At 38.4% G+C, this 13,475-nt stretch overlaps 2 protein-coding genes and 1 long non-coding RNA gene across 3 annotated transcripts in view; all 3 read right to left on the minus strand.

The window, feature by feature from the left end:
* LOC116292820 (uncharacterized) overlaps positions 1-1,959 on the minus strand; it is a 48,689-nt gene extending 46,730 nt beyond the window's left edge. The window contains exon 1 of the mRNA XM_089030990.1: positions 1,840-1,959. The gene's annotated coding sequence lies outside the window, so the exon portion shown is untranslated. The remainder of the gene's footprint in view (positions 1-1,839) is intronic.
* Positions 1,960-2,650: 691 nt separating this feature from the next.
* LOC148910682 (uncharacterized) lies at positions 2,651-3,088 on the minus strand. Its single transcript, XR_016119982.1, has 2 exons — positions 2,889-3,088; positions 2,651-2,687 (listed from the first exon to the last, which is right to left on the minus strand). It is a non-coding gene; the product is annotated as an uncharacterized LOC148910682 (long non-coding RNA).
* Positions 3,089-3,361: 273 nt separating this feature from the next.
* LOC116307957 (protein-glutamine gamma-glutamyltransferase K) lies at positions 3,362-10,340 on the minus strand. Its single transcript, XM_089031064.1, has 10 exons — positions 10,296-10,340; positions 9,759-9,996; positions 9,398-9,658; positions 8,782-8,900; positions 7,780-7,887; positions 6,754-6,928; positions 5,656-5,791; positions 5,272-5,375; positions 4,528-4,770; positions 3,362-3,537 (listed from the first exon to the last, which is right to left on the minus strand). Exons 1-10 carry the CDS (start codon positions 10,338-10,340, stop codon positions 3,362-3,364), a joined length of 1,605 nt encoding a protein of 534 aa, XP_088887190.1.
* Between the last annotated feature and the right edge of the window lie 3,135 nt (positions 10,341-13,475).

The following is a 13,475-nucleotide window of genomic DNA, read 5'->3' on the forward strand; positions in this document are numbered from 1 at the left end:
CAAAATTCGGCATTTGTTAGATTAATCAAAAATCAAGAAAAGAGAAAGACAAAATCGAAAGTCGAAAGTAAGCAAAGTTGCGAGAGCCAAATCCTAATAATATAAAAGTAAAAAGTGAAACAATATTCGGGGAAAATTGCTGTAGCGGCATTACTGTGCTAAAACCGTCAAATATTGTCACCATAGGCGTACGCGAAAAAATGTTGTACTGGTTCGAATCTTGGAAATACAGCCACCTCACACGCGAGACTTTTTTATTTTATTAAGTCTCGATCTTATAAAATTATAGCTATAAATGAGAAAACGATCTCAAAAGGTACTTAGCATGAAACTTGTTGGATCTACACAGGCTCAGTTTTGTACTTTTTAGGTAAAATTAGAGATTCATCGGACTGGAGGGGCGGGCATTTGACCACTTACTGTAGCCACAACGGTGGGGTATTTGATCATTTTGTTAGGCCGCATGGTGGGGAATTTGATAATTTTTTTCCAAAAAAGTCAAATGCAGGGGGGGTTGGATGGGAACCTTTGGAATTGACCCATACATTATTTTTAGAACGTGTGCTGGTCTGATTTGATTACCGTTTGGATTCTAAGAATAACATAAACGCGTTTCTTAGAAAATTTGAAATTTGATATTATCATAACGCGTTTCTTGGAAAACTTGAAATTTGATTTATTCAGTTTTTGAAATTTAAAGATCGATCTTGAAGTTCACTAAATACTAGTAGCCATGCCACTTGCTAAATTTCCAAGAACAGCTGAAATCAAACACTGAGTACTCTGGATCCGATTCCGTTTGGATTCCAAGACATGCAAGAATAACATGGCTCGTTTCTTGGAAAATTTGAAATTTGATATATTAAGTTTTTAAATAATTTTTAGAATAAAAATCGATCTCGAAGTTAACTAAATACTAGTAGCCAATTGCTAAATTTCTCAAAATGCTAAATTGCAACGATTACCGTTTGGATTCCAAGAACTGCAAGAATAACATGGCTCGTTTCTGGAAAATTCGAAATTTGATAATTATATGTTTTAATATTTTTTAGAATAAAAATCGATCTTGAAGTTAATTAAACACTAGTAGCCCTTCCGCGTCGAAACTTCTCAAGTTGCTAAGTTGCAACAATGCATTTCCAAGAACAGCAAACTCAAACACTGAGGACTCTATAGCCCTTGTTCAAACAAACATTTGTAAAAATTAAAATATCATTGCTGTTTTAGACAAACGTATTCGCCCTTTTACATTCACAGATAAATATTAAACCTTAATATAAGCCTCACATCGAAGTCCGTGATTATTTCGATTTCACTGACAGACCCGTACTTCCGCATACCAAACTATGTGTTGTATTAATAAATAATAATATTAATAAAAATAGTTCCTGAGCATTATTAGAACTCAATGATCTTACATAAGTGTCCTACAGTACACTACACAACACTACTACACTACGCTACTACACTTTTGCGAATACTACACACATATATGCACGTACGCGGAAAAACATCCTATTCTTATGCACGGGTGGTTTCAACCGAAACATTTCGATGCAAATCTTAAGCTTGGTGGTCTAATTGAATAAAGGTTTTTTTGGCAGCGAAACGCCCATGATAGAAGTATACGAAAGTTCGAAAATTTGGTCACTCTTTCGCATTAAAGTTGTAATGTCGTATTTGAGCAACAACACAAAGTACCGCCCCAAATCAGACGCTTTTGTTTTCATTGAGCACTATCCATGGCAGACGGGAATTTGAGCCAATAAGCCACAACAAAATATAAGGTTCTGCTCGAGTTCAGTAAATAAAGCTTAATAGTATAAAGTATACGCTTACTTTTAGAGGAAATATGCTCTCATAATCCGGTGGTGACGACGCCTTTATAGTGAGTGAAGACTCAGAGAATTCCAAGAAAAAATACCGCAGTAACTTAGTATACGGTGGATTTATTACAAGGTCAGCCCCAAGCTTTTTGTTATCTAAACTAACCAATAGGAATGATTGTTTTATCTGGGTCTGTCTGGGTCTGGTCATTAACTAACAGGGGAGGGGTGGGGGCATCAGGCTGAGAATTCAAGAATTAAGGGTCTTTCCTCAAAGCCTATTTGGAAAGTTCCTTACATTATTTGAGAGCACGGCCATGAATACTTTATGACCTATTTAATAGTGGGGAAATATATGATTTTCGAACCGCTGGAAGCATTACACGATTTTCAAATTTTCCCCCTCTTATCTCCTCCCCACGCGAGTTGCTGTTTATGACCATTCGCAACCTTTTGTAAACACATGCAAACAGGAAGTCAGACCTTATCAAAATACAAAGTTAATAAAGCTAAGTAGTATCCAATCGCTATGCACTTTCTGGTAAGCTGGTAATCTAATAATTTTCAGCTTATTCCGAAAAGCAAAACATTTTTTGTTAGAGGTTTTATAATATCCGGAATTACCAAGCTTCTATTAAATGCCTTCAGCCCCGGCATACAACTTCTGCGGATAACACTGAACTCCACATTCAGTATATACCGGATATCATGCCAGAACAACAAGACATCTAATAATCTTGTTTTGGGGTGTTACGGCTGGGGCAATCTTTCGAGTTTCCCCGGGTCGGCCGTGTTAGAACAGCAAATCACTTACTGAGATTCCATCATTCAATCACTGCATTTATTAGAATCACGTAAAGACTGGGTAAAATACAATAAGGTATATCTGTATTAGTTAAAACCGCTTACAAATAGAAAAAATGTGCTTGATTAGGGAATGATTATGCAACACGTGGTCTAGCGATACTTAGAAATGAATGCTCAGCCAACTATAGGAAGTTTATGCTGAATAATAATATTGATAATTTCTTGTAGGAGAACTAAATATAATGAGTTACATACCTCTGTGCTACTTGGCCGGATAGCAAATTAGTTAATATTCTAAGGAGCTTCTTTCTTAGTTTAACTTTCCTTCGACACGCTACATCAACTTATCACCCAAATCAAACTATCCGATTACGGTTATGTGATACGAGCATAATCACTGGTAAATCATTAACATGGGGAGTTAGTAGCATACATACGTGGCCACCATGTTGCTTGATATTACAAAAAAAAAAAAAGAACCACACAAAACAATCTTTTGTCAAAATCAAAAAAAAAAAAAAAAAAAAATGGCGGCTATGACGTCACGCGGCAGCCCCGTTCTCTTGCAAAGCATTACCGTGACACTATTGAAAACTTGTGATTCAGCTGATGAATATTCTACAGGAAATGACGTCAAGTGAAAACCATCAAAAACCATTCTAAATTTTTAAAGTGTTAAAGTAGATTTGTGTGCGTTGTAGTACCCTATTAATACGCTTTTAAAACTTTTAAGACTTATTCTTGATTTCCAACTTGATGTCGAAGTTTTCTCCAATAGTCACCTCCTCACTCGTTAATACCTTAAAGTCAACATCGTGCGAGGTTTCGGTGGAGTAGATTTCTTCGTCTTTGCGTGAGCTATATTTGTTTGCGAGTTGAACGGCCTTTCTTTCTTCGTGGCTTCCTATGATTTTTAATCATTATTTATAATTATTTATTGTGTTATCGTAATTATTATTACTGACAAACTTTATATAATGCCTTGCAAGGATCGAGGAGCACCTTTAATATTTTATATATGCCCTGAAACAACCTCTGGCCTGATCTAAGTCAGGGCACGACTAACTCACAGATCGAACCTGAAACAACTTCTGGGCTGATCTAAGTCAGGGCACGGCTGACTCACAGATCGAATCTGAAACAACCTTTGGGCTGATCTAAGTCAGGACACGGCTAACTCACAGATTGAACCCTGAAACAACCTCTGGGCTGATCTAAGGCAGGGCATGGCTAACTCACAGATCAAACCCTGAAATAACCTCTGGGCTGATCTAAGTCAGGGCATGGCTAACTCACAGATCGAACCTGAAACAACCTCTGGGCTGATCTAAGTCAGGGCACTGCTAACTCACAGATTGAACCCTGAAACAACCTCTGGGCTGATCTAAGTCAGGGCATGACTAACTCACAGATCGAAGACTGAACCTCTGGGCGCATCGAATTTGAATTGAACTGTGTTAGATTTAGCGGATACCTGCAATAAATAGATACCGGAAAAAGCTAACAGGATCTTGCCAGAGATCCCCTAAAAAATACTCTATCAATTAACAAATAGACATCAGTTTTTTATGTGTCTGTCCTCTTATTGACGATAAATTGCGTCATCACATTGTCAAAGTAGTGTGGATCCACGAGGCGTAGTTTTTTACAATAACAAAAACGATAAAATCTTCTCATTTTTAGCGATCAAAACAACCAACGGAAGGAGAGCGCGCTCCATTGACGTCAGCTTTATCTGTCTGTCCTCTTATTGATGATAAAAAATAACCAATCAGCGCGCGCGAAATTCGTAAGTTATTGTAAAAAATGCTTTAAATAAAATTGCCATAGCGCACAGACAAGGTAGGGAACTCACTTTTAATTGGTGGGCCGCATGGTTTTAATTTAAACTTACCCTCAGGAAACTTGTACATATTGGTGAGATCCTCTCTCTCGTTAGTGCCGACAGCCTTAGTGCTAATGGATTTCCCAATGCTTTTTTTATCTATCACAGATACGGACATTTCCCCTTCTGCGTCTACTTGCCAGTAGACCCTGTCACCGTTGACTTCAGCAAACACGAATCCTGTGTCGTAAGGTAGGTATACCTCTCCACTTTGGATGGCTTTAAGAGGGCATGGGCCACACTGATACACACCTTCATCAAGGTACAGAACGCGAATTTTATTGCCTTGTTATAGTCGTTCTTAAGAGCACGCGCACGGAATCGTACAATTTGCTGTCGCGACAAAGTAGGACTTTGGTGGAAGTCAATCAACGTTTGCATGCCGGACATTGTCTGAAAACACAAGGTTTTCAAGAGGCCTAAGTTGTTGCTATGAAATAATGCCTTGATTGACGTCCACTAAAAACTACCTTGTTGCAACGACCACTCCGCGCGTGTTATTGAGAAGGACTCAAAAGACGTTTGTTTTTCTACCATAAACAGATGTAGCAAAAAATGGAAGGATGTACAAAGTTGTAAAAGAAGTATGTCATCTCTAAAGTTAGGGTCGTAATCAGATCACACGAGAAAAAGCGCGGACAAATAACGGCTTGAAAAAAGATCAGAAGTGGCTCTCAGCTTAAGAGAAGGATTCGAGCAAGAAAGGCAAGAGAAATGATATACATACACCCATGCCACAGGTTTTATACGTACCATCACTGACCTCCTGTGGTGTGGCATCGTGTGCCTGCCAGCCATCATAGCCAGGCGGAATATCTGGACGAGTGAAATACGACTCGTTCCACACATGGAAGTTCCTGAGAAAAATCAATTCAATCAATGCGCAACTCTTATAACAAACTTATTGGAATCTTAGATGATAAAGATACTAAAAAGACCGTATATAAAGTACCATAATTTATCAAGGTATTTATAACTAAGGTGGTAATGCTGGCTAACAGGGCTCTTTCAACGTGCATGGGGTCAGCAACCCCATTACATATTTCTTATTGCTATGGAAACGTACACAAAGGATAACCATAAAATCCTAGGTGTCAACCCAGACAGGCATAGACGATAATGATGATTTATAATTACCATACGGATTCATTCATTGTGTGTATTGGATTGTCTTCTTCATCAAAATGAAAATCGATGGTCATGCTTTGGTCAGTGTCATGTGCCGACTCAAAGTTAGTGACGCTACGAGTTGGGATCCCTATGGCACGAAGAACTGAAAGCCAACGATGGAAATGATTATAATTATTCGGCTGTTGTTGAGTGAGAATAAAAAAACGACATAGTGTTTAGAATTAAAGAATGCATGCATTCAAATGTATCAGTCTGATATCGCCGGAGTGTTCAAAACGTTTGTTTGTTTGTTTGTTTGTTTGTTTGGCTGGTTGGCTGGTTGGCTGGTTGGCTGGTTGGCTGGTTGGCTGGTTGGCTGGTTGGCTGGTTGGCTGGTTGGCTGGTTGGCTGGTTGGCTGGTTGGCTGGTTGGCTGGTTGGCTGGTTGGCTGGTTGGCTGGTTGGCTGGTTGGCTGGTTGGCTGGTTGGCTGGTTGGCTGGTTGGCTGGTTGGCTGGTTGGCTGGTTGGCTGGTTGGCTGGTTGGCTGGTTGGCTGGTTGGCTGGTTGGCTGGTTGGCTGGTTGGCTGGTTGGCTGGTTGGCTGGTTGGCTGGTTGGCTGGTTGGCTGGTTGGCTGGTTGGCTGGTTGGCTGGTTGGCTGGTTGGCTGGTTGGCTGGTTGGCTGGTTGGCTGGTTGGCTGGTTGGCTGGTTGGCTGGTTGGCTGGTTGGCTGGTTGGCTGGTTGGCTGGTTGGCTGGTTGGCTGGTTGGCTGGTTGGCTGGTTGGCTGGTTGGCTGGTTGGCTGGTTGGCTGGTCAAAACGTTTGTTTGTTTGTTTGTTTGTTTGTTTGTTTGTTTGTTTGTTTGTTTGTTTGTTTGTTTGTTTGTTTGTTTGTTTGTTTGTTTGTTTGTTTGTTTGTTTGTTTGTTTGTTTGTTTGTTTGTTTGTTTGTTTGTTTGTTTGTTTGTTTGTTTGGTTGGTTGGTTGGTTGGTTGGTTCGTTCATTCCTCGTTTGTTCGTTCGTTCTTCGTTTGTTAGTTAGTTCATTCGCGAGAGGCACGAGTGCGCTACCGCTCGTTTATAAAATATTATATAAACTAGACAAATTAAGATTTTGCAGAGCCTTACGTGTTGTTACTAATCCAGAAAACACCCAGCATTGTCCATATTTCACGGGATTTTTCTTTTTAGAAAATTCCTTTAGAATGGCAACACTGCCTGCCCATGCTCTCGGTGACGTGCCGTCTGCATAATATCCGCTCCAATTTCCAATAAGAACACCATCATCATCCTTTGAGTTCACCTTGAAAGCAAAATAAAATCGATAAAAAAATCTGCTCATAAATTAAGAAAATAAGTGCACTGCGAATGTAAAGCTAAAGTTTCAAGGTGCAACATTGCTCGCAATTTTCCAGGCATTCGATGTCACGATCCATGTTGCAAGAATATCTGCAAGAATATCTGCTGATTTCTACTATTGTTTTCCGATCTCAGAAGTGAGCCTAAGACCGCAATAAAAAAAAATTTGTTCTCTTATAGCTGAGATTCCGGGTTCACATGAGCAACGCAAATGTAAGCGCAAACACAAGACATATTAATCATGAACTACAAAAACTCGTGAACGTAAATCCGGACAAGGAATAGATTAAAAATAATCATTTGCATGACGGTGTAAACATGGTTTGCGCAATTGCAAATGCAAGCGCAAACTTTAGCAATAATTTTTTAAAACTGACTTAAGTTATAGGTTATAAGAAATACAAACATAATTTAGATCAATCAAGGGAGCACATTAAAATTTTGTTTGTGTAAAGAAAGTTATTGTTCTTGGTTGATCTATCTAGGGCAGGCAATCCATCATGCAACAGGCGTTCCTCGTAGTGTTTTGGTTTCGGCCGATCCGAATGGCTTACGATCGTGTAAGGAAGGGAATGACGAGTGTAATAGATATTCGTCGGTTTTCGGAGTAAATTCGCTAGCCCGACTAATGCAAGGAACGCCTGCCATAAAGTGTAGCGCGCGCAAGTAAATAAGCACTACAAGGAACGCCTGTCATGTCTTAGATTACGTGCGCTAAAATCGAAGATAAACCAACATAATCAAAATATTAATGTGCCCTCTTGAAACAATTTTTTAAAAATGTCTTATAGTTACCATTTTAGATATAGCTCGACAGATACGGTGCGGATAACCTCGCACTTGGTCTTTCACTTCTGCCATATCTAGTAGCTTCAAGCAAGTCTCAAGAGATACCGATTCAAACTGAAAAGTAAAATAGCCATATGTTTACACCCCTGGCTCTCATCCATATCTTTGTATAGAAAGAGGGACTTCTATAGCTTGAAAGTACGTAACGTGTGCTGATCTTAGACCACATGTCATTCTCTTGAGAATAAGATTCTTTGTTTGAGTTGCATCCATCATGAGTCTTCTCATACACAACCGTTAAGCAAAGTAATGATACTCTAGGGAATGACACGTGGTCTGATATAGGAAAACATTACGCCTGTAACTAATTTTTGTAATACAAGTAAGGTCGGGAATATTATTTTGGGTAAAGCGATAAGCAACTGATTGGTTGTAGGCAACTACGCCAAAATGACGTAAAACTTGTTCTAACCAATCATATTTTGAGTACTTGTTTCAAAAATTTGAAATTTGAAAAAAACAACATTCTTTTGGAATTTGCTGCGATTACTAGATTAATAACACGATTACATTGAAATCTATTGTCTCCGGAGGGACGTTTATCGCTAACATCCCTCTGGATGAATAGTGAGGATGGACGTCTAGTCTAAATTGAGGATTCGTCGCAAATGCGTTCATCAAATCGTGACTCTTTCTTACGATTTGTTACGTAATAAGTTATCGGCATTTTCGAGTTGAAACCGCTCATCGTATTCAGTTAACAAAGAAAATGCATGCTCACGATTCCCTAGAGTACATCATAATCAAGGCCCATTAAAAAAGACTGTACTTTATTCCGCTCTTGGTTAACCAAAGTCAACTATATTTTGGTTTACCCTCCTCCTCGGTAATTATAATATTACTACGGCGTCGGGGCTACAACAAAACCTCCCTCGCCTTTCGGGGACATTCAATCACTAATCTCCCTAATGCTATTACTTATAATTATAGATCAAACTTCAAACAAACCTGCCCAAAGTTCCAAGGGATGCCACGATAACGGTTTTTGCTGCCAATCCATATACGACCGTGCTCATCGAGGACATACTCTTGGCGGTGATCTTCATTCTCCATGAAAACACTGTCGTCTGTAATAATGCATATCACATTCGTTCTGGGATTTACGTCACGATTTTTGATCGCGGTGTGTTATTATAGGATAGACTTTGAGCACTCCATCTATTTCCCTTGACTAGTCTGGCCGAGCGGGGATTAGTAGCTAGTCTAATATCTCCAGGGGAGGGGTCTATGGAGGTCCTTTTGTCCTTCACTCCCCACACCCCTCCTCCAGGGATATCAATAGAATCTGGTTATGGCATAAGCACCGTTTTACTTGTGCATGCTTTATAATATCTGGGTTAGAAAAAAATCAAGAAGAGGGTCCTGAACGGGGGTTCCAATCCCATTCCAACCCGACTTTTTTTTTTATACATATCACTTTCCACTTCTTTTTCTTTAAAAACATTTTCCCATTCCTATTGTTTCATTCCCAGTGATCTAAATTTCATTTTCCCCCTAGGAAAATAGGTAAATTCCCAGTTCTCATTTTACCCCTTCATGCAGCAGTACAATGCAAGAAAGATACCTTTGCACCATGCGTTGAATAGAATGCATATTTTCTCGGCTTCAACCTTTCTGTAGCTGCGGTAATTCCCATCAAGATCTTTGGATCTGGTCTCAACAAACACTGAATACTCTCCAACGATGGCATCAGCAGGTGACATGACGGACATTTCCACAATTTCTCCACGATGTTCTACTATGTGCATACCCCACGATGACGAGGAAAGACTATCGGCGGCCTTTAAACGTATGATTGATTTCTTGCTTTGCTTGGGACGAGAGCCTGTGGAGAGTAATTTTAAAAGATCGTTTAGCTGGCAGGCAGGCACGCAGGCAGGCAGGCAGGCAAGCAAAAAAGAAAAAATACAAGCACACAAACTAACCAGTAGCAAGCTGTAGGATAATTTGATGTTGTTCTACATTAACTGGCCTGTCAAATGTTACGGATATCTTGAACTGTTGTCCTCGTCTTACAATGAGATTCTTGCTCTCGTATTCATCGGTGTGATGTGCTTTGCGGTTTTCTTCCACACGAAAGTCAATTTCAGTATGCTTCAGTCGTGAATCTGCCGCAGTAGAAATACATTTTTTTTGGTGAAAATCATCAGAGAAAGTTTCTTCCTGTACAAATAAGAGTGACGAGCGAGGGAGGAATATTCACAAATACCCGCAGAAAATGATGTACAACTTCAACAAACAGTACATACAAACACTTGAAAATCTACAGACCTTCATTTGATCAAGTGAATATTCTTCACAAAATATCGTTGAAAAAAGATCAATGCTAATTAATTTTTAATGATAACAGAAAAGCCCTTTGCAAATGTTTTTTTTTTCACGGCTTATGCAAATCGAAATGCTGTGCCGCGATTTGGCGCTAACTTACTTTTGTGACCACAAAAACAATCGCTCGCACTCACCCCACTCTCCCAGTATGTATCAATCGGTTGGGTTACCTGTGGCATTTCTGTTTTCTGATTGCAGCGTCTTCATACTCTCAGCAAATATTTCATCAGACACATTGTTCCTTCGTCCATCCTTTTGATCACCGCGTCTCCCTCGTCTAAAATAATTAGAAAACAAACAACATTTCAGCTCGTGGGTGGTCGCGGTATTTTCAAAGAAAATTTGATTTAACTTTTCTAACATTTGCAGGGCCCGGTTGTTCAAAACCCCGATTAAACTAACCTAGAATTAGGCCCAAACAGGGTTTACCGCCGTTTGCATTACTACGTGGCCACCCCAGACACAAATCGAGTCGTCTAGTTTGCAATAGACTGCCGTCAATCAAACACCTCATTCTACTTGGATGTACTCAAACTCTTTGCAATCGCTTTCGGAACTTTCCTTCATGATATCTGACTGAGAAAGTTTGATAGAAAAGCCAACTCACTGATCCAAACGTGAATAAATGGCGTTATCATGAATAATTGACGGTAGTCTATTGCAAACTACACGACTCAATTTGTGTCTGGGGTGGCCGCGTAGTATTGCAAACGACGGTAAATTCTCTAATCGCGGTTTAGTTAATCTGTGGTTTAAATATCGTTGTTTAAAGCTAGATTAGTGGGTCGATTAACTAACCCCCTATTACGCGACTTAATCTACGATTCCCAAAATGCACTAGTGTTTATGTTATGCATGTATTTATGTATTTGATTAAACATTCCCACATGTAAGTCTCTAAGGACGCTTGGCGATAGATCTTTTTGCATGGCTTCTCCCAAACTGTGGAATGGGCTCCCATTGGACATTCGCAACATCTCTTCTCTTGTCAAATTTAACACAGCCCTAAAGTCGTATTTTTATAAGATGGCATATTTTAATTAGATTATTCTTTATTTGATTAAATATTTTCAATTTATTCATTCATTTATTTATATATATATATATGTTTGGTTGGGTTGGGGAAGGGGGGGATTTAATAATTTTAACGTTTTTCTTCATGTAAATTATTATCATTTTTAGTTATCTTTTCTTGTTAGATTGTAATGCGCATTAGAAAACAGCAATGTCGATTCTTGCGCAATATAAATTAATAAATTATTATTTATTAAATGGGGGGGGGGGGGGGGTTTGGGTGTGGCTTCGACATCTGGCATTATATTTATTGAATTTATTCATTTTTTTATTATATTCTATATATTACTTACCGTTAGAGTGATGCCTTAAGGCTTTACCGACTCAATAAAGATGATTATGATGATGCAGTTTCACTCGAATTTGTGTCGAAAAAAATCCCTATCATCCCTATCTACATTTATTATTGCATGAAGTCACAACCAGCCGCAAAACTTTTTTAAAGATAATCTGACTATAAATTGGTTAATGTATGTTCGCTCAAATTTCAACCGATAAAAATGTAAAAAATTCAATTTTGCAGCTTATTTTTATCACTCAAGAAGTATCCTTTCCAACTTTTAAAAGTGTGATTTAAGAGTGCTATTGTTATGATCGATTGATGTTTAGCAAATATTTTCCTTATATCTAATATATCCAGTCAGAAAAAATGTTTACTGGATTTTGATTAATATGAATACTGCAAAAAGAATTGCGGCTGTAGTCACTTATTACAAACTCTAACTTTCAAAAGACAGAAATACAAACTTTCCTTCACTTTCGTTATCATTTCAACATTTCATAACCAATTTTTAACTCGTGGATACGCGAAGCGTAGAAACGAGTTATTGTGAGGGGTCTGAATATGCAAATGTGTCACTCGCTCACTCACTCACTAAGATGTTAGCAGATCGATAATTAAAAGTTTATCGATCGTCTTACGTCATCCGATCACGAATGTTACACGACACTAACAAGAACAAAGCTCTTATATCATATAGATTACTTTGATATTTATATGAGGAAACGAAATGCTCATGTTCCATGTGGGATATACATTTCTATCACTTGTAGACGCCGTGGGGACCCACTGTGCATGCGCACACTCGCACATAGTTTTATCTTCGAATTATTCATATTAAAATCAAGGGAAAATGCAAGTTGAAGTAAAATTATACAATTAACGCCTGAAATAAAATTTCAATGAGTTAGACCTTTTTTTCTGGTGTATTTTAAAAAGTAAACAAAAACGCTTATTTATAGGTACAACGTCAACATTTCGATTTCAGAAGACTCTTAGATAGAGCCGGTTATCGAAAAAATTAATTAGAACTCAAGAAGAGAGTCTGATTTTAAGCTCTGGAGGACTTTATTCTCCATAGAGACAGCTCAAAGTCACGGCGGTATTCAGCAATAAAATCTCATAAATTCGATCGAGCGAAGTTTTATTATTATACTGATCAACAGTTGTATTTTAATACTAAGTGACTTCTTAAGAAAATAATCAATCAGCGTAGATGTACGTAAATCGTAGAAAAAATAGCAAAAGACGAAGAAAAGACCAATTCCAATGAAGTTTTGAAGGAAGTTCGGCCAGTTTTGTCATTTAAATAAGTCGATTGATCGCCACGCATTACAAACAGCCGAAGCAATGCTCAGATTGTATGTTGAAATGTGCGAAGGTCTAACGAGAATTCGCCTCCGCAAATAATCATTAATTTACCGACTTGGATGAAGACAAAACAAATAGCATTTTCTAAACGTATTTCTGTAAAATATTTGCTTGGTTCACAGTGTAAATAAGTAGTTTCATTCGAAACAAATGTAGGAGTCGTGACCCCTGAAGGTCAAGATAAGTAGTAATGTAAATCAACACGCATAACGCAACGCTTTATGTTGATCGTCCCGATCGGCCGATTACCTTGTATATTCAATTTTGAGCTCGTAGGTCGAATGATTCCTGGAATAAAACACACAGCCCGCCTTTAAAATTAAAAACAGAGAAAGCGTTTTCAAATAGATCTTCTTCCAATTAATATACTCTATACTTGTTGACTCAGTTGACTCAATCGAAGTCGCGAAGTCGTCTTTCGTATTTAAATTGTAGTTCAGACAATTAATTCATCACATAATTCGCTTCCAAACTAAACAAAATAGCGAAGAACTAGGTGTTAAAAGGAAAATGAAAAGGACGATTACTCATCTTACTAGATAAATTGAGTATTTAAAATATGAAATCGAGCGAAATATTTGGAATCCTT

This window comes from Actinia tenebrosa, unplaced genomic scaffold (assembly GCF_029948245.1).
Source record: "Actinia tenebrosa isolate PJP-AT-01 unplaced genomic scaffold, QUT_ActTen_1.0 PGA_scaffold16__25_contigs__length_10494907, whole genome shotgun sequence".
NCBI classification, from domain to species: domain Eukaryota; kingdom Metazoa; phylum Cnidaria; class Anthozoa; order Actiniaria; family Actiniidae; genus Actinia; species Actinia tenebrosa.

What these genes read in the sequence shown, in the direction of transcription:
- LOC116307957 (XM_089031064.1), bottom strand. Translation starts at nt 10,340, where the DNA reads ATGCCACAGGTAACCCAACCGATTGATACATACTGGGAGAGTGGG. An exon ending in TATCCTACAGCTTGCTACTG is followed by an intron (nt 9,659 to 9,758) that starts GTTAGTTTGTGT and finishes TACTCTCCACAG; the next exon opens with GCTCTCGTCCCAAGCAAAGC. An exon ending in ACCACAGGAGGTCAGTGATG is followed by an intron (nt 4,771 to 5,271) that starts GTACGTATAAAA and finishes ACCTTGATGAAG; the next exon opens with GTGTGTATCAGTGTGGCCCA.